This window comes from Bufo gargarizans, unplaced genomic scaffold (assembly GCF_014858855.1).
Source record: "Bufo gargarizans isolate SCDJY-AF-19 unplaced genomic scaffold, ASM1485885v1 original_scaffold_822_pilon, whole genome shotgun sequence".
Classification (NCBI taxonomy): Eukaryota; Metazoa; Chordata; class Amphibia; order Anura; family Bufonidae; genus Bufo; species Bufo gargarizans.
The window spans coordinates 198,842-218,325 of record NW_025334711.1 but is presented as its reverse complement, the minus strand read 5'-3'; the positions used below and the strand labels follow the sequence as shown (position 1 = coordinate 218,325).

At 48.7% G+C, this 19,484-nt stretch overlaps 1 protein-coding gene across 1 annotated transcript; it reads left to right on the top strand.

Annotated features, from left to right (window-relative positions):
* The first annotated feature begins 258 nt into the window (after nucleotides 1-258).
* CNGA4 (cyclic nucleotide gated channel subunit alpha 4) lies at nucleotides 259-18,483 on the top strand. The gene is made up of 5 exons (XM_044275052.1): nucleotides 259-408; nucleotides 667-774; nucleotides 14,110-14,216; nucleotides 16,329-17,324; nucleotides 17,903-18,483. The coding sequence occupies exons 1-5, from the start codon at nucleotides 290-292 to the stop codon at nucleotides 18,292-18,294; spliced, it is 1,722 nt and encodes a 573-aa protein (XP_044130987.1). The 5' UTR covers nucleotides 259-289; the 3' UTR covers nucleotides 18,295-18,483.
* The last annotated feature ends 1,001 nt before the right edge of the window (nucleotides 18,484-19,484 follow it).

The following is a 19,484-nucleotide window of genomic DNA, read 5'->3' as shown; positions in this document are numbered from 1 at the left end:
TACTGAGGAGAATCTTCTGCTCCTTCAGGTTTGTGGCCGGTTTCTTGCGGGTGTCAGGTCGCCCGCTCACATGAGGCGTCTTCTCCCACGGGTGCTGAGGACGGTGGTAATGAGCAGGTGTGGCGCGGAGCTGACGCTCATTAGCTGCGGTGATGACTGATTAGGTCTACACTTCCGGGCTCAGGTGTCTTCTGCCTCCCCGGGGGCGGCCGCCTCCCTTACTAAGCTTCACCTTGCCTGTCGTGTGGCACGGAGACCTTAATGGTGGCCGGACCCCTCAACCGCAGCCATGAACACCCTGACCCAGATGATGTCCCATCGAGCCGAGAGGATGAAGGAGGAAGTCAAGATGGAGAAAGAGGAGATCAAAGCCTGGACCAAACCCATGGAGAACACACAAAACCCCAGGTAGGAGAGTGGGAAGAGGTGGATGATGGGGGTGGTAGTGGAGATACACAGCTCATCATCTCATATGTGTCTCTTGAGAAGCTGGCAAATAACCCGTTGGGGAATTTCTCACCATTTTCATGGAATCTGCTTGCTGTCAGTGAATGGGAAGATTCTGACAGCAAGCATCGTGGAGAACTAGGAGACTAAAAGAGCCAGAATTGTTCATTATATGGGGATTACGCACCATTTACAGAAGACTTCTGGTTATTTTGGCAGCACCCAGAAGCGGGCGTGGATTCTGGACCCGGCCGGAGGCTGGTACTACACCTGGCTCAACATCATGATCGTGCCCATCGCATACAACTGGGTCATCATCATCTGCAGGTATCACCAGGTGTTTCCAAAGCTTGTGTTAATAAAGTTAATTGAAAACAGAAAAAATTAAGGTGTAGCCCCTGGCAACCAATCAGATCATGGCCCTCTTTCTTCTAGTACAGTTGAGAAAATAAAAGCTGGGTTGTGATTGGTCAATATAGGAGACTCCTCCCCCTTTTCTCTGCCCTGCTTCTATACTTGAGGACCTTTGGGTATTACCCAGGGATTGTCTCATCCTCTTCAACAAACTTTATTGACACTGTCTGAGAGCACAGTCATGCAGCATCTACGGTGTTCACCTCTTCGAGGACCTGCACATGTGTCATGTCAGGGGCTTTCTCCCGCTATGTGCACCATGTTGTACTGTGCTGTACACTACCGCCTGCAATGTTAATCTCAGCCACTAGATGTCACTGTAGTAGCACAGACTGGACAGGAAGTGAGTGAGTGCGTGGCTGAGGCCACGTGGAGTGACTGCAGACTGTAGGCCCCGGAGCAGGTCAGAGCCTGGTGGGTGCTCACTGAGGGCATTATATGGTGGGCCTGAGTAAGAGGTGATATCTGAAAGGGTTAATCAGTGACCCCTCCAGTACAGACCCCCTTGCCCCCTGCTGGAGATGGTGAGGGTTTTCCTGTTCCGGAGCTGTTTGCAGTACTGTGAACTCTTATTCTGCTGAATGCATAGATCAGCAACCTTCGGCACTCCAGCTGCTGTGAAACTACAACTCCCAGCATGCAACATGCTTGGCAGACAAGAATTCTGGGAGTTGTAGTTTCAGACCAGCTGGAGGTTGCTGATCCCCGCCCTACAGTCCCGGGAGTAGGTCCTTTGCTGGTCGGTGTCTGGAGCTGTAGTACCTGGGGCACCACCTTCCCCCTGGGGATTGTGTCTTGGTGGAGGGAAGGCCCCTCCATGGGCGGCAGAGACATTTAGGTGGTGATGGTCAGGTGTCCAGGGTCTGGAGGGGCTTCCAGAGGTGGTGGAGGCCCCGCTGCACATCCTTAGTTAAAGGGGTCCTCTCACTTCAGCAAATAGCATTTATCATGTAGAGAAGGTTAAGACCTGGCACTTACTAATGTATTGTGATTCTCCATATTGCCTCCTTTGCTGGCTGGATTCATTTTTCCATCACGTTATAAACGGATCGTTTCGTTTCCATGGTTATGACCACCCTGTATTCCATCTCCTCACACTATAGGAAAAAGCGCCGCCTCTCTGGTGGTCAGGACTGTGGCAGCGCACATAGGTTACTGCTGTTTCATATGGTGTGCAAGCACGACCACCACTGATAAATTGCAGGGTGGTCATAACCATGGAAACGACTAGTGTATAATGTGATGGAAAAAATAATCCAGCCAGCAAAGGAAGCAATATGGAGAATCACAAAACATTAGTAGGTGCATTATATTACCTTTACCAGGTAAATGCTATCTGCTAAAGTTAGACAACCCGTTTAAAAATGAGAAGGCCAGAAGAGGGTACAGCCCTTGTGAACATCCATCACATTACCATGGAACACAAGAGGGAGGAGCTAGAGATAACTGATGAGGGAGGGGACAGAGATACCTGATGAGGGAGGAGCTAGAGACACCTGATGAGGGAGGAGCCAGAGATGCCTGATGAGGGAGGAACCAGAGATACCTGATGAGGGAGGAGCCACAGACACCTAATGAGAGAGGAGCCAGAGATACCTGATGAGGGAGGAGCCAAGGATACCTGATGAGGGAGGAGCCAAGGATACCTGATGAGGGAGGAGCTAAAGATACCTGATGAGGGAGGAGCCAGAGATACCTGATGAGGGAGGAACCAGATATACCTGATGAGGGAGGATCCAGATATACCTGATGAGGGAGGAGCCAGAGATAGCTGATGAGGGAGGAACCAAGGATACCTGATGAGGGAGGAGCCACAGACACCTAATGAGAGAGGAACCAGAGATACCTGATGAGGGAGGAGCCAGAGATACCTGATGAGGGAGGAGCCAAGGATACCTGATGAGGGAGGAGCTAGAGACACCTGATGAGGGAGGAACCAGAGATACCTGATGAGGGAGAATCCAGAGATACCAGATGAGGGAGGAGCCAAAGATACATGATGAGGGAGGAGCCAAATATACCTGGTGAGGGAGGAGCCATAGAGACCTGATGAGGGAGTAACCACAGACACCTGATGAGGGAGGAGCCAAAAATACCTGATGAGGGAGGAGACCTAGATACCTGATGAGGGAGGAGCTAAAGACACCTGATGAGAGAGGAGCCAGAGATACCTGGTGAGGGAGAAGCCAGAGACACCTTATGAGAAGGGAAGCACAGATAACTGATGAGAACGGAACCAGAGATAACTGATGAGGGAGGAGCCATATACCTGATGAGGGAGGAGCCAGAGACACCTGATAAGGAAGGAATCAGAGATACCTGATGAGGGAGAAGCCAGAGACACCTGATAAGGAAGGAATCAGAGATACCTGATGAGGGAGAAGCCAGAGACACCTGATGAGGGAGGAGCCAGAGACACCTGATGAGGGAGGAGCCAGAGACACCTGATGAGAAAGGAACCAGAGATAACTGATGAGGGAGGAACCAGAGATAACTGATGAGGGAGGAACCAGATATACCTGATGAGGGAGGAGCCAGAGACACCTGATGAGAAAGGAACCAGAGATAACTGATGAGGGAGAAACCAGACACACCTGATGAGGGAGGAACCAGAGACACCTGATGAGAAAGGAACCAGAGACACCTGATGAGAAAGGAACCAGATATACCTGATGAGGGAGGAGCCAGAGATAGCTGATGAGAAAGGAACCAGAGATAACTGATGAGAAAGGAACCAAATATACCTGATGAGGGAGGAGCCAGAGATAGCTGATGAGAAAGGAACCAGAGATAACTGATGAGAAAGGAACTGGAGATAATGGATGAGGGAGGAGCCAGAGACACCTGATGAGAAAGTTTAATGAGCAGGCTTACACCACTTTATGCAGTGGGTCAGGATATGGGTATAATAGTCTATAGTTTTGTTCATGGCGCCAATTGCAGCGTGCGCAGGGTACTGTCACAGGGCCCTTGTAAGGTGTTATCACTCACGCCCGAGGTTAGGAATGCCAGAGTGGTGTAATATCTCTGTATGGCAGTGGTAACTGTGTCAACGGTGTCTCCTACCTGGGTACGGCTGGACTCCTGGCTCACTAGCAATAAATTGAGTGTAGTGCTAGTGGGAGTAATAGAGGAATATTCAGCAGAAATTTAGATCCAGACCTTTAGTAAAGTTCAAACTTGTCTTTACTGATTGTAACTTTAATCCAAACAAGATACAGCTTTAGTTTTTGGTCCCAGCAGGTATTGGCAATGTTTGGCAGGAATTAATCTTCTGCTCTATCAACCTGGAGCTTTGCAGGAAAGGACGTCTGCTTTGTAGCTCTATACTGTGGCAGGATATTGGCTTCTGCACTCTCTATCTTCTGCTGTATGGGGACTGACTAGCTGAGGAGGAATATGGCTTCTCCTGGGTCTCTGGAATTTACTCACAGTTATCTTCTCAGGGTATGCTTTCTTCCTGGAACTGGAGTTTGTCTGCTTCCTTCATCCAGCTGAGGCTGCAGGGCTCAGGCTGGGGATGATGATCAATATCTCTGCCAAGACAAGATCCTGGCTTTATTCTCTATCTCAGGGAGCTCCTAAACGCGCACTCTACCCCTAGCATAGGGTGGGCTACACTACTTCTAACTTCCATCTCTCCCCATGCTGCAGGATGTGGGCACAGCCCACTCTGCTCAGAGAGGGGGGCTAAGCTGGAAAGAACTGTTCCAGCTTAGATGTACTAAACTGAACCTAAGTCCTTGCTAACACATTGCTGCCACCTGCTGGTGAACATGGAAATTACAGCAATAATTAGATTTAACAAGGTTTCATGCACATCTGTGAAGATATAATGTAAAATTACATCAGAAGTTAAAGCTCTTAACAGATTGTAGCAGGGTAAAAGAGTTTCGTAACACAACTCTGGGGTGTTACATTCCCCCTTACTTTGAGTTAAGCCGCCCTCGGCTTATGCTTAGGAGGAGAGGAACCAGCTCTGGGGTACCCAAATTAAATACAAAGTGCTGCATGTATTACATATAAAGACATACAAAGACAAACATGAAACGGCTACCCTGAGGTTCCTTCCTGCATGAGTAGGGTGTCCTAATTAACAGTTTCCCTCTCGGTATAACCAGTGAACCAATGGTCTGCACAAAGCACTCACTACTGACTGACTTTGAAGTATTCTGGATCCTAACACCAAAGAAAGCATGGGGGTGTCTTTACTCCGTAATCCCACCATTGTGTAATGGAATGCCTGCAAATAGAAGGGTGGCTTTATCCAGTATTCCCTTCCCTGCACCAAAGTCAAAATATAAGGCATAAAGCACGATCACTAGGGTGACTATGGGTAGCTAAATGGCTCTAGAGCTTGGGGTACCATACCTTAGGCAAAGGCACAGAAGGGGAAGGTATCAGCTTCTCCTTGCACTTCTGGCAGTCACAGGAGGAGGGTATTAAAATCCCATGGAACTCCTGGAAGACACCTCAAGGTGGGAGAAATCCTGAACACATAACAGGCGGGAAGGAGGGGTCAAAAACTCCTCTAACCTTTCCCAAATCAGCGTGGTTACCCGTGTAGTTACCGGACCTGCCGGGACTTACCACTTGGTCCTACCCTGGGTACCTATGGGTATATAACACCGGGTGTAGGCCATTAGTATTAAGCGTCCGCAGAGGCAGTCCGTATAAAGGGGGGAAGAGAACAAGAGCTGTAAAGCAAGGCACACAGGAGTAAAGTGCTACATATCTGGCTAAGTGCAAAATCACAATAAGTGCATGAGGTCACATTGCGGCACCTAGAAGAGAATACACACAACGGGTATATGATACTCGAACGTTACATAACATTATTATCATTATTATTAATATTATTTATTATTAAATCGCCATTCATTCCATAGCGCTGTACATATGATAAGCGGTGCACATTCATAATACAGACAATTGCACTAATCATAAACAAGACGAGATGGTACAGAAGGAGAGAGGGCCCTGCCCGCGAGGCTTACAATCTACATGGTATGGGAGAAGGACACAGTAGGTGCGGGTGAAGCAGGTCATGGCGGTATAGAGGCAGCAGGGTCACTGGTTGTAGGCTTGTCTGAAGAGGTCGGTTTTCAGGTTTCTTTTGAAGGATTCCACTGTAGGTGAGAGTCTGATATGTTGGGGCAGCGAGTTCCAGAGTATGGGGGATGCACGGGAGAAATCTTGGAGGAGATTGTGAGAAGAGGTGATAAGAGGAGAGGAAAGAAGGAGGTCTTGTGAGGATCGGAGAGTGCGTGTGGGGGTGTATCGGGAAAGTAGCTCAGAGATGTAGGGAGGGGACAGGTTATGGACGGCCTTGTATGTGTTTGTAAGTACTTTGAAGTGAATTAGTTGGGCAATGAGGAGCCAGTGAAGGGATTGGCAAAGGGGAGAGGCAGAGGAGTAACAGGGGCAGAGGTGGATTAGTCGGGCAGCGGAGTTGAGGATAGATTGGAGGGGTGTGAGAGTGCTAGATGGGAGGCCACAGAGGAGAATGTTGCAGTAGTCTAGGCGGGAGATGATGAGGGCATGTACAAGCATTTTCGAAGATTCAAAGTTAAGGAAAGCACGGATGCGTTTTTTTTTTTTGAGTTGGAGGCGGCAGGTGGTGGAAAGGGGTTGGATGTGCGGTTGGAAGGAAAGGGCAGAATCTAAGGTCACTCCAAGGCAGCGGGCTTGGTTGACTGGGGAGAGTGTGCAGCCATTGATCATGATAGATAGGTCTGTGGGGGGGGGGTTGAACAAGATGGGGGAAAGATTATGAATTCTGTTTTATCCATGTTAAGTTTAAGAAAGTGAGAGGTGAAGAAGGATGATATAGAAGATAGACATTGTGGGATTCTTGATAGTAAGGTGGTGATGTCTGGACCAGAGAGGTAGATTTGTGTGTCGTCAGCGTAGGAGTGATACTGAAAGCCATGGGACTCTATGAGCTGTCCCAGGCCAAAAGTGTAGATTGAGAAGAGCAGGGGTCCTAGGACAGAGCCTTGCGGGACACCAACAGAGAGGGCATGAGACGAGGAGGTGGTGCGGGAGTGGGAGGCGCTAAACATCCGGTCTGTGAGGTATGATGTGATCCAGGAGAGGACCAGGTCAGTGATGCCAAGAGATGAGAGAGTTTGCAACAGAAGGGAGTGGTCAACAGTGTCGAAGGCAGAGGACAGGTCAAGGAGAAGGAGGACAAAGTATTGTTTCTTGGTTTTGGCTGTCAGTAGGTCATTGGTGACTTTGGTAAGGGCAGTCTCGGTCGAGTGGTGGGATCGGAAGCCAGGTTGTAGGCGGTCAAAGAGGGAGCAGGAGGAGAGGTGGGAGGACAGTTCTGAATGGACATGTTGTTCAAGTAGCTTTGAGGCATACGGAAGAAGTGATATGGGGCGATAACTGGACAAGGAAGATGTGTCAAGTGAAGGCTTTTTGAGGATGGATGTAATGGTAGCATGTTTAAAGGCAGAGGGGAAGACACCAGAGTTTAGTGATAGATTGAAGAGATGAGTTAGGGCTGGGATAAACACTGCAGTGAGGTTAGGGATGAGGTGGGATGGGATTTGGTCAAGTGCACAGGTGGTCAGATGTGATTTGGAGAGTAGAGTGGAGAGTTTTTCTTCTGTAATGGTGGAGAAGCGGGTTTTGGGAGAAGAGGACCGAGCAGTTGTGTAGAGGGTCTGTGGGGACTGTGTAGTAAAGCTTTCTCTGATGTGGACTATCTTTTGTTTGAAATATTTGGCAAAGTCCTCAGCTGAGAAGAGAGGAGAGGGTGGGGGCGCTGGGGGACGGAGAAGGGAGTTAAAAGTGCTAAAAAGTTGTTTAGGGCTGTGTGACAGGGAAGATATGAGAGATGAGAAGTCGCCTGTTTTGCATCAGCGAGTGAGGATTTGAATATGAGGAGGGATTGCTTCCATGCAGTGAGATGATCTATAGAAGGGGATTTTTTCCATCGCCGCTCAGCAGCCCTGGAAGCTTGTCTGAGTTTCTTGGTCAGGTTGGTGTGCCAGGGTTGTCTGTTGATTTTCCGGATTTTGTTGTGTGTGAGGGGGGCAACAGTGTCCAGAGCTGTACTTATTGTGGTGTTGTATAGGGTGGTAGCAGCTTCTGGGTCTTGGAGGCAACAGATGGTAGAGAGTGGGAGAAGAGAGTCAGAAAGCAAGCGAAAGTCGAGATGTTTAAGGTTCCTGCGGGGTGTGCTGGTGTGTGGACCGGGGGGCTACAGAAGAGACCAGTGAGGAGAAGGTGAGTAGGTTGTGGTCAGATAGGGGGAGAGGCGAATTAGAAAGGTTAGATAGGGAGCAGAGGCGGGAAAAGATCAGATCCAAAGTGTGACCATCTCTGTGGGTGGGAGCAGAAGACCACTGTGATAGGCCGAAGGAGGAAGAGAGTGATAGGAGTTTAGAGGCGGTCGAGTGGCAGGTGTCAATAGGGATGTTGAAGTCACCCATGATGATAGTGGGGATGTCGGCAGAAAGAAAGTGTAGTAGCCAGGTGGTCAAGAAAGATGGTGGCTGGGCCTGGGGGGCGGTAAATTACGGCTACTTGAAGGTTGGAGGGAGACTAGATGCGAACAGAGTGTACTTCAAATGAGGTGAGTGTAATGGAGGGTGGCAGCGGAGTTGGGCTGTAGGAGCAGGTGTCTGATAGGAGAAGACCAACTCCTCCACCATGTTTGCAGCCGGGGCGGGGGGTGTGAGTGAATTGAAATCCACTATAAGAGGGGGCAGCAGGGGAGGAGGTGTCTGAGGGTGTCAGCCATGTTTCTGTGAGACCCAGAAAGGAAAGGTTTTGAGAGGTGAAAAGTTCATGAATGTAGGACAGTGTGTTACAGACGGAGCGCGCGTTCCATAATGCTCCTGCAAGAGGAACCAAAGGGGCAGGGGTCAGAGGAATGGTAATTAGGTTTAAGGGGTTGCAGGAATTTGTAGAAGGAGATTTGTATTGGGACATGGAGGTGATAATGGGGATTTGCTGAGGGGGGCCTGGATTTGGAGAGATATCACCAGCAGTAAGGAGAAGCAGAGAAAGTGTTAATAGGTGAGAATAAGAGAGGGCATGAGGTGTCTGTGTGTGTTTGAGAAGGAAGTGTTTTATGTTGGCAAACAGGTTTGTGCAAGCGAAGCGGTCAGATGAGAAGGTAAGATGGAGGGAGAGACGGATAGTTCCTTGCTGGGTGAATGGATGTGGGGGTATTTCAGGAGGTTATGGACAAGTAGGAGGAGTACGAGGAAAAATGTAAACATTGTTAGCATTGACCATGTCTGGAATTACCTGTGGTCCCCTTCTGGTCACATTCTGGTATAATTCAGTCTGTGCACTTAAAGGGGTTGTCCAGGTTCAGAGCTGAACCTGGACATCCCTCCATTTTCACCCCGGCAGCCCCCCTGACATGAGCATCGGAGCAGTTCATGCTCCGATGCTCTCCTTTGCCCTGCGCTAAATCGCGCAGGGCAAAGGCATTTTTCTGAGTTCCGGTGACGTACCAGGGCTCTCTATGGGGCTGACAGGAACCCCGGTGACGTCACCGGCACTGATGGGCGGGATTTGGCTCTGCCCTAGCCAGTAAAACGGCTAGGGCAGAGCTAAAGCCCGCCCCTCAGAGCCGGTGACATCACCGAACACACTGCTGGGCGGAAGTTACCGCCCGGCAGTGTGTTATTGTAAACACAAGAGCCTGTGCCCTGCGCGATCTAGCGCAGGGCACGGGAGCGCATCGGAGCATGAGATGCTCCGATGCCAGGCTCAGGAGGGCTGCCGGGGTGAAAATAAGGGTATGTCCGGGTTCAGCTCTGAACCCGGACAACCCCTTTAAGAGTTGCACTTGAGAGATGTTGCATGTGGAAAGACCAATAACATGTAAACATTAGGAAACATTAGTGCAATAATATCACAGTATAAATCCCAAAGAGCTCAGGTACACGTTTAAGTCTTTTCTTTGGGTGCAGGCTTTTAAGGGTGCATAACCTGTCTAAGTATATTATGTGTCAGTGCAGTAATAATAAGCTGAAATCTAGCTGGAGTCCTTTTTCTTTTGAAGTGCTTTAAAGTTGAATCCTTTGGAAACAAAGTCATTTGTAATCCAATGGGAATAATAGAGTTATTTGTAATCCATTGAAAGGGTATAAAATGTCATATAAAACACGTATAAAAGCAGCATAATGAGAGCCGCAGTTCCATAAGGCAATCAAGTAACCTGAGAAAGGGGATAAAACGATGTAAACTCGGATACAAAGGGTTAAAGTAGTTGGGGGGAGTCCTGACAAGCCAAGACAAGGGCAACACACACTGAACAAATGGCCAACAGTTCTTCACCCATCAAGTGCAGTCCATGTAGTGGCCCCCAACAGTCCTTTATTTTTAGAAAAGGAAGGCATTTAGAGAAGGCCGTCCAGGGTTGTGCACAGTCCTCAGGCCTTGTAGCAGTGTTACACATGCAATGTGATCCCAAGTTAAGGCACACAGTTGGATCCTGTTGGCACACAGTTGGATCCTGTTGGCACACAGTTGGATCCTGTTGGCACACAATGTGATCCCAAGTTAAGGCACACAGTCGGATCCTGTTGGCACACAATTGGATCCTGTTTGTGATGCCAAATTTGCAATGAGCCGGACCGTGGTACGGTTACACTGACGCCAAATTATGCAGTGGGTCAGGATATGGGTATAATAGTCTATAGTTTGTTTGTGACGCCAATTGCAGCGTGCGCAGGGTACTGTCACAGGGCCCTTCTAAGGTGTCATCACTCACGCCCCAGGTTAGGAATGCCAGAGTGGTGTGATGTCTCTGTATGGTGGTGATAATGGTGTCAACGGTGTCTCTTACCTGGGTACGGCCGGACTCCTGGATCCTGGCTCACTAGCAATAAATTGAGTGTAGTGCTAGTAGGAGTAATTTGCAGCAGAAATTGAGATCCAGACCTTTGGTGAAGTTCAAACTTGTCTTTACTGATTGTAACTTTAATCCAAGCAAGATACAGCTTTAGTCTTTGGTTCCAGCAGGTATTGGCAATGTTTGGCAGGAATTTATCTTCTGCTCTATCAACCTGGAGCTTTGCAGGAAAGGACGTCTGCTTTGTAGCTCTATACTGTAGCAGGATATTGGTTTCTCCACTCTCTATCTTCTGCTGTATGGGGACTGACTAGCTGAGGAGGAATATGGCTTCTCCTGGGTCTCTGGACTTTACTCACAGTTATCTTCTCAGGGTATGCTTTCTTTCTGGAACTGGAGTTTGTCTGCTTCCTTCATCCAGCTGAGGCTGCAGGTCTCAGGCTGGGGATGATGATCAATGTCTCAGCCGAGACAAGATCCTGGCTTTCTTCTCTATCTCAGGGAGCTCCTACACACACACTCTACCCCTAGCAGGGGGTGGGCTACACTACTTCTAACTTCCTTCTCACCCCATGCTGCAGGATGTGGGCACAGCCCACTCTGCTCACAGAGGGGGAGCTAAGCTGGAACTAACTATTCCAGCTTAGAAGTACTAAATTGAACCTAAGTCCTTGCTAACACATTGCTGCCATCTGCTGGTGAACATGGAAATTACAGCAATAATTAGATTTAACAAGGTTTCATGCACATCTGTGAAGATATAATGTAAAATTACATCAGATGAAAAAGTTAAAGCTCTTAACAGATTGTAGCGGGGTAAAAGAGTTTTGTAACACAACTCTGGGGTGTTACAAAAGGAAGCAGAGATAACTGATATGGGAGCAGCCAGAGAAACCTTATGAGGAAGGAACTAGAGATACCTGATGAGGGAGAAGCAAGAGACACCTGATAAGGGAGGAACTATAGACACCTGATTAGGGAGGAGCCAGAGACACCTAATGAGGGAGGAGCCAGAGACACCTGATGAGGGAGAAACCAGAGACGCCCGATTAGGGAGCAGCAAGATACACCTGATGAGGGAGGAGCCAGAGACACTTGGTGAGTGAGGAGACAGGTACACCTTATGAGGGAGGAGCCAAAGACATTTGATGAGGGAGGAGCCAGAGACACCTGATAAGGGAGGAGCCAGACACACCTGATGAGGGAAGCACCAGAGACACCTGTTGAGTGAGGAGCCAGAGTGACCTGATGAGGGAGGAGCCAGAGACACCTTATGAGGGAGGAACTAGAGACACCTGATGAGGGAGGAGCCAGAGACACCTGATGAGGGAGGAGCCAGAGACACCTGATGAGGGAGGAGCCAGAGACACCTGATGAGGGAGGAGCCAGAGACACCTGATGAGGGAGGGGCCAGAGACACCTGATGAGGGAGGAGCCAGAGACACCTGATGAGGGAGGAGCCAGAGACACCTGATGAGGGAGGAGCCAGATACACCTGATGAGGGAGGAGCCAAAGACACCTGATGAGGGAGGAGCCAGAGATAACTAATGAGGGAGGAACCAGAGATAACTGATGATGGAGGAACCAGAGGTACCTAATGAGGATGGAGCCAGAGACGCCTTTTAAGGCACCTTTTAAGATAGGAACCAGAGATGCCTGATGAGGGAGGAGCCATAGATACCTGATAAGGGAGGTGCCAGGGACACCTGATGAGGGAGGAGCCAGAGATACCTGATGAGGGAGGAGCCAGAGATACCTGATAAGGGAGGAGCCAGAGATACCTGATGAGGGAGGAGCCAGAGATACCTGATGAGGGAGGAGCCAGAAATACCTGATGAGGGAGGAGCCAAATATACCTGATGAGGGAGGAGCCAGAGACACCTAATGAGAAAGGAGCCAGAGACACCTGATGAGGGAGGAACCAGACACACCTGGTGAGGGTAGATCCAGATACACCTTACGAGGAAGGAACCATAAATACCTCATGAGGGAGGAGCCAAAGACACCTGATGAGGGAGGAGCCAGGGACAGCTGAAGAGGGAGGAACCAGTGATAACTGATGATGGAGGAACCATAGGTACCTAATGAGGGAGGAGCCAGAGACGCCTTTTAAGACACCTTTTAAGAAAGGAACCAGAGATGCCTGATGAGGGAGGAGCCATAGATACCCGATTAGGGAGGAACCAGAAATACCTGATGAGGTTGGAACCAGAGATACCTGATAAGGGAGGAGCCAGAGATACCTGATGAGGGAGGAGCCAGAGACACCTGATGAGGGAGGAGCCAGAGACACCTGATGAGAAAGGAACCAGAGACACCTGATGAGGGAGGAGCCAGAGACACCTGATGAGGGAGGAACCAGAGACACCTAACGAGGGAGGAACCAGAGATACCTGATGAGGGAGGAACCAGTGATAACTGATGATGGAGGAACCAGAGGTACCTGATGAGGGAGGAGCCAGAGACGCCTTTTAAGACACCTTTTAAGAAAGGAACCAGAGATGCCTGATGAGGGAGGAGCCATAGATACCTGATTAGGGAGGAACCAGAAATACCTGATGAGGTTGGAACCAGAGATACCTGATAAGGGAGGAGCCAGAGATACCTGATGAGGGAGGAGCCAGAGACACCTGATGAGGGAGGAGCCAGAGACACCTGATGAGAACGGAGCCAGAGACACCTAACGAGGGAGGAACCAGAGACACCTGATGAGAACGGAGCCAGAGACACCTAACGAGGGAGGAACCAGAGATACCTGATGAGGAAGGAACCAGAAATAACTGATGAGGGAGGAGCCAGAGACATATGATGAGGGAGGAACCAGAGATACATTATTAAGGAAAAATTAAAGCCACTTGAGGAAGACAAAAATAACTAATAAGTGATGAGCCAGAGACATGATGAGGGAGGAGCCAGAGGCACATGATAAGGGAGGAGCCAGAGACACCTGATGAGGGAGGAGTCTGAGACACATGAAAAGGGAGGAGTCAGGGACACTTTATGAGGGAGGAGCCAGAGGCCTGATTGTATATAGATGAGTGGTCAGTTTGAGGCATTGGTCATCTTTTTGGTGGGACGCTCACCCCCTGGGACCTATCTCAATGACAGCAATGAACAGGCCCCATGGAGAGGCAGTGGTGATCTCACTCTCTTTCTTGTGCTGATGGGGGGTTAGTAGTACACTTGTGGCCTCTTCAGAGTTTAGATCATGGATGTTCTCTCCTGGAAAACCTGGAGCACGTAGCCCACGTCCACCCGACCTCGAGCTATGTGCATCCCCGGCATGAAATGCCTCCGGCCCATGAGCATTGTGGTCAGTGTGCTCTTCTGCCTGCACACGGCTCTGTGTCCTGGCTCTGAATTAAGCAGCTCCCTCTGCCTCTACCCAGCAAGACTTACTCTTTGCCATGTGTCTCCCCAGATCCTGCTTCACTGAGGTCCAGTACCAGTACCTCCTGGTCTGGCTGTGCCTGGATTACCTGTGCGACATCATGTACATCATGGACATAATCGCCAACTTCCATACAGGTGGGTCACAGGGCTCGGCAATGGGTGAACTCAGCCATCTAGTTCAAAGTATCAAGGTCCTGAATATTCTCCAGCCACCTTCAGAGCTGCATTCACAATGCTATAAATTGGCTGTTCAGCCTCCAGTTGTAGGACCTTATATCTCTCTGTTCCCTGCTGCCTCATTGTCGGTCAGATTATAAAATGCTGCAGTGCATTCTGGGAGATGTGGAGCAGCAAACTACTGTACATGGTGTAACAGCAGAACTGTGAATGCAGCTCTGGATGCGATTGGTGGATAAGATTTAAACACAGTAATAAATGGAGCTCAGGTTAGGACTTGAAAATAGTATGATGTAAGGGCAGAATTATGTATACAGCTCTGGATGTGAGTACAGTATGAGGCATGATGTAAGGGCAGAATAATGTATACAGCTCTGGATGTGAGTACAGTATGAGTTATGATATAAAGGAAGAATTATGTATACAGCTCTGGATGTGAGTACAGTATGAGTCATGATGTAACAGCAGAATAATGTATACTGCTCTGGATGTGAGTACAGTATGAGTCATAATATAAGGGAATAATTATGTATACAGCTCTGGGTGTGAGTACAGTATGAGGAATGATGTAACTGAAGAATTATGTATACAGCTCTGGGTGTGAGTACAGTATGAGTCATGATATAAGGGAAGAATTATGTATACAGCTCTGGATGTCAGTACAGTATTAGGCATGATGTAACAGCAGAATTATGTATACAGCTGTGGATGTGAGTACAGTATGAGGCATGATGTAAGGGAAGAATTATGTATACAGCTCTGGATGTGAGTACAGTATGAGGAATGATGTAAGGGCATAATTATGTATACAGCTCTGGATGTGAGTACAGTATGAGTCATGATGTAACAGCAGAATAATGTATACAGCTCTGGATGTGAGTGAGGTATGAGGCATTATGTAAGGGCAGAATTATGTATACAGCTCTGGATGTGAGTGAGGTATGAGGCATTATGTAAGGGCAGAATTATGTATACAGCTGTGGATGTGAGTACAGGATGAGTCATGATGTAACAGCAGAATAATGTATACAGCTCTGGATGTGAGTACAGTATGAGTCATGATGTAACAGCAGAATAATGTATACAGCTCTGGATGTGAGTGAGGTATGAGACAGGATGTAAGGGCAGAATTATGTATACAGCTCTGGATGTGAGTGAGGTATGAGGCATTATGTAAGGGCAGAATTATGTATACAGCTCTGGATGTGAGTACAGTATGAGTCATGATGTAACAGCAGAATAATGTATACAGCTCTGGATGTGAGTACAGTATGAGTCATGATGTAACAGCAGAATAATGTATACAGCTCTGGATGTGAGTGAGGTATGAGACAGGATGTAAGGGCAGAATTACATATACAGCTCTGGATGTGAGTACAGTATGAGTCATGATGTAACAGCAGAATAATGTATACAGCTCTGGATGTGAGTACAATATGAAGCATGATGTAAGGGCAGAATAATGTATACAGCTCTGGATGTGAGTGAGGTATGAGGCATTATGTAAGGGCAGAATTATGTATACAGCTCTGGATGTGAGTACAGTATGAGTCATGATGTAACAGCAGAATAATGTATACAGCTCTGGATGTGAGTGAGGTATGAGGCATTATGTAAGGGCAGAATTATGTATACAGCTCTGGATGTGAGTGAGGTATGAGACAGGATGTAAGGGCAGAATTACATATACAGCTCTGGATGTGAGTACAGTATTAGACATGATGTAAGGGCAGAATTACATATACAGCTCTGGATGTGAGTACAGTATTAGACATGATGTAAGGGCAGAATTGTGTATACAGCTCTGGATGCAAGTGAAGAAGACATGATGTAAGGGCAGAATTATAATTAACCTGTGGTTGTGATTGGGGTTTTAATACTGCTCTGGATGTGACTGGAGTACACAGCCCTGGATATGACAGGTGGATAAGACATGACGTTACAGCAGAATTATGTATACAGCTCTGGGTGTGACTGGAGACTTGATGCGGGTCGTGATCAGGACTAGAACAGTGAGGGACATGAGTAGAACATGTTACGTCCTGTGATAAATCTTGAATTTTCCTTCAGGTTTTTTGCAGGAAGGAATCCTGGTCACTGACAGACGCTTGATCGCCGGGTACTATGTCCGCTCTTCTAAATTTCGCTGGGATCTTCTGTCCATCCTTCCCACCGACTTCCTGTATTTCAGATTTGGCATCCACACTCCCGCTGTCCGGGTCAATCGCTTCCTACGCTTCCATCGTCTCTTTGAGTCGTTTGACCGCACGGAGACGCGGATCCCCTACCCCAACGTCTTCCGCATCAGCAAGCTGATGGCCTACATCTTTGTGGTCATTCATTGGAACAGCTGCATCTACTTCGCTCTCTCCAATTACATAGGGTTCGGAAAGGATGAGTGGGTGTACCCCAACATCTCAGACCCCGACTTTGGACGTCTGGGGCGTCAGTATCTGTACAGCTTCTACTTCTCCACCCTCATCCTAACCACGGTGGGGGACATCCCCGCTCCCATGCAGGAGGAGGAGTACATCTTCATGGTGGTGGACTTCCTCATTGCCGTCCTGGGGTTTGCCACCATCATGGGTAGCATCAGCTCTGTGGTCTCCAACCTGAACAGCGCGGACAAGTCTTTCTACCCCAACTACGACCAGGTCAAGCTGTACATGAAGATGTACAAGGTGAACAGGAGCCTGAATAAGAAGGTCATCGCCTGGCACCAGCACCTCCAGATCAATAAGAAGTTGACCAATGAGAACCAGATCTTAGAGAATTTGCCAGAGAAGCTGAGGGTGGAGGTGGCGGTCAGCGTCCACATGTCCACCCTCAGCAAGGTGCAGATCTTCCAGCACTGCGAAAAGAGTTTACTGGAGGAGCTGGTGCTGAAGCTGAAGCCACAAGTCTACAGCCCCGGGGAGTACGTCTGCAAGAAGGGGGACATTGGCCGTGAGATGTACATCATCAAGGAGGGGAAGCTGGCCGTGGTGGCCGATGACGGGGTAACGGAGTTCGCAGTCCTCGGGGAAGGCATGTACTTCGGAGAGATCAGTATCATCAATATTAAAGGTGAACCCCAAGTTCTGTGACACGGCATGAATGTGGGGTACAGGGAAAACCAGTAGTGCAACTGGAAGCCCCGGCGCCTTAACACTAAGCCAGTGACGCTGTCCGCCATATTGTGCCCTTTATAATACTGGAGTCATTCTCTGTGGATGAGGGGCCTGTGTGCAAAATCAGGAAGGAGGTCGGGCGGGACGGTGCACCACCGAGAGCTAGGCCCCGACCACATTACATTCCTGACTGTAGTTCTGCTCTTCAACAAGTGGGGGCAGTATTATAACACATACGCAGCTTTATGCAAACGACAGTGCTTTACATCAAAACCAGGTGCCGCCAGGGGCATAGCTATAGGGGGTGCAGAGGTAGCAGTCGCTACTGGGCCCAGGAGCCTGAGGGGCCCAAAGACCCTTGTGCTGCATAATAAGACACCAGTATTATAGAAAGTGCATGCAGGTCAAGTTACACGTCTGGCTGGAGGGAAGGGGTTAGGTCAAGAATTTGGCCTGGGGGGGGCGGGGACATTTCAATTTTCGCCTCCAGATGTTTTATTCTCTTTACTGTTCCGGTTTGTATTTTACTTGCAGGTAACATGTCTGGGAACCGCAGAACTGCTAACATAAAGAGCATTGGCTACTCAGATCTCTTTTGCCTCTCTAAGGAAGACCTTAAAGATGTCCTCACTGAGTACCCTGATGCCAAGGCCATGTTGGAAGAGAAGGGTCGGGAAATTCTACTCAGGATGAATAAACTCGACGAGAACCTGGCGGCTGAACTAGTGGCCAAGCAGCAAGAGCTGGACAACAAGGTGAGGAGGCTGGAGGTCAACCTGAACTCCCTGCAGACCAAGCTGGCCCGGCTGCTGGCCGAGCTCGAGTCCAGTGCTGTCAAGATGTGTCAGAGGATAAAGCGCTTGGAGTGGGAGACCAGCTTGTGGGAAGAAGAGGAGTCTGTGGAGGAGGCTGGAGATGGAGAGTGATCCGGAGTACTAATTATCAACCGGTGCAACATGGAAAAATATGCAGATAAGAGATATCATCAGGGAAGAAGAAAGCTGACACTGTGTCATCCACAGATCCCCCTATAGCAGTGTCATCCACAGATCCTCTATAACAGTGTCATCCACAGATCCCCCTATAGCAGTGTCATCGACAGATCCTCTATAACAGTGTCATCCACAGATCCCCCATAACATTGTCATCCACAGATCCTCTATAACAGTGTCATCCACAGATCCCCCATAACATTGTCATCCACAGATCCCCCATAACATTGTCATCCAAAGATCCCACATAACAGTGTCATCCACAGATCCCCCATAACAGTGTCATCCACAGATCCCTCATAACAGTGTCATCCACAGATCCCTCATAACAGTTTCATCCACAGATCCCCCGATAACAGTGTCATCCACAGATCCCTGATAACAGTGTCATCCACAGCTCCTCCATAACAGTGTCATCCACAGATCCCTCATAACAGTGTCATCCACAGATCCCTCATAACAGTTTCATCCACAGATCCCCCGATAACAGTGTCATCCACAGATCCCTGATAACAGTGTCATCCACAGCTCCTCCATAACAGTGTCATCCACAGATCCCTGATAACAGTGCCATCCACACATCCCCATAACAGTGCCATCCACAGATCCCCATAACAGTGTCATCCACAGATCCCCCATAACAGTGTCATCCACAGATCCCCCATAACAGTGTCATCCACAGATCCCCCATAACAGTGTCATCCACAGATCCTCCATAACAGTGTCATCCACAGATCCTCCATAACAGTGTCATCCACAGATCCCCCATAACAGTGTCATCCACAGCTCCTCCATAACAGTGTCATCCACAGATCCCTGATAACAGTGTCATCCACAGATCCCTGATAACAGTGTCATACACAGATCCCCCATAACAGTGTCATCCACAGATCCCCCATAACAGTGTCATCCACAGATCCCCCATAACAGTGTCATCCACAGATCCCCCCCATAACAGTGTCATCCACAGATCCCCATAACAGTGTCATCCACAGATCCCCCATAACAGTGTCATCCACAGATCCCCCATAAAAGTGTCATCCACAGATCCCCCATAACAGTGTCATCCACAGATCCCCCATAACAGTGTCATCCACAGATCCCCCATAACAGTGTAATCCACA

What these genes read in the sequence shown, in the direction of transcription:
- CNGA4 (XM_044275052.1), top strand. Translation starts at nt 290, where the DNA reads ATGAACACCCTGACCCAGATGATGTCCCATCGAGCCGAGAGGATGAAG. An exon ending in GAGAACACACAAAACCCCAG is followed by an intron (nt 409 to 666) that starts GTAGGAGAGTGG and finishes TTATTTTGGCAG; the next exon opens with CACCCAGAAGCGGGCGTGGA. An exon ending in CAGTATCATCAATATTAAAG is followed by an intron (nt 17,325 to 17,902) that starts GTGAACCCCAAG and finishes TTTTACTTGCAG; the next exon opens with GTAACATGTCTGGGAACCGC.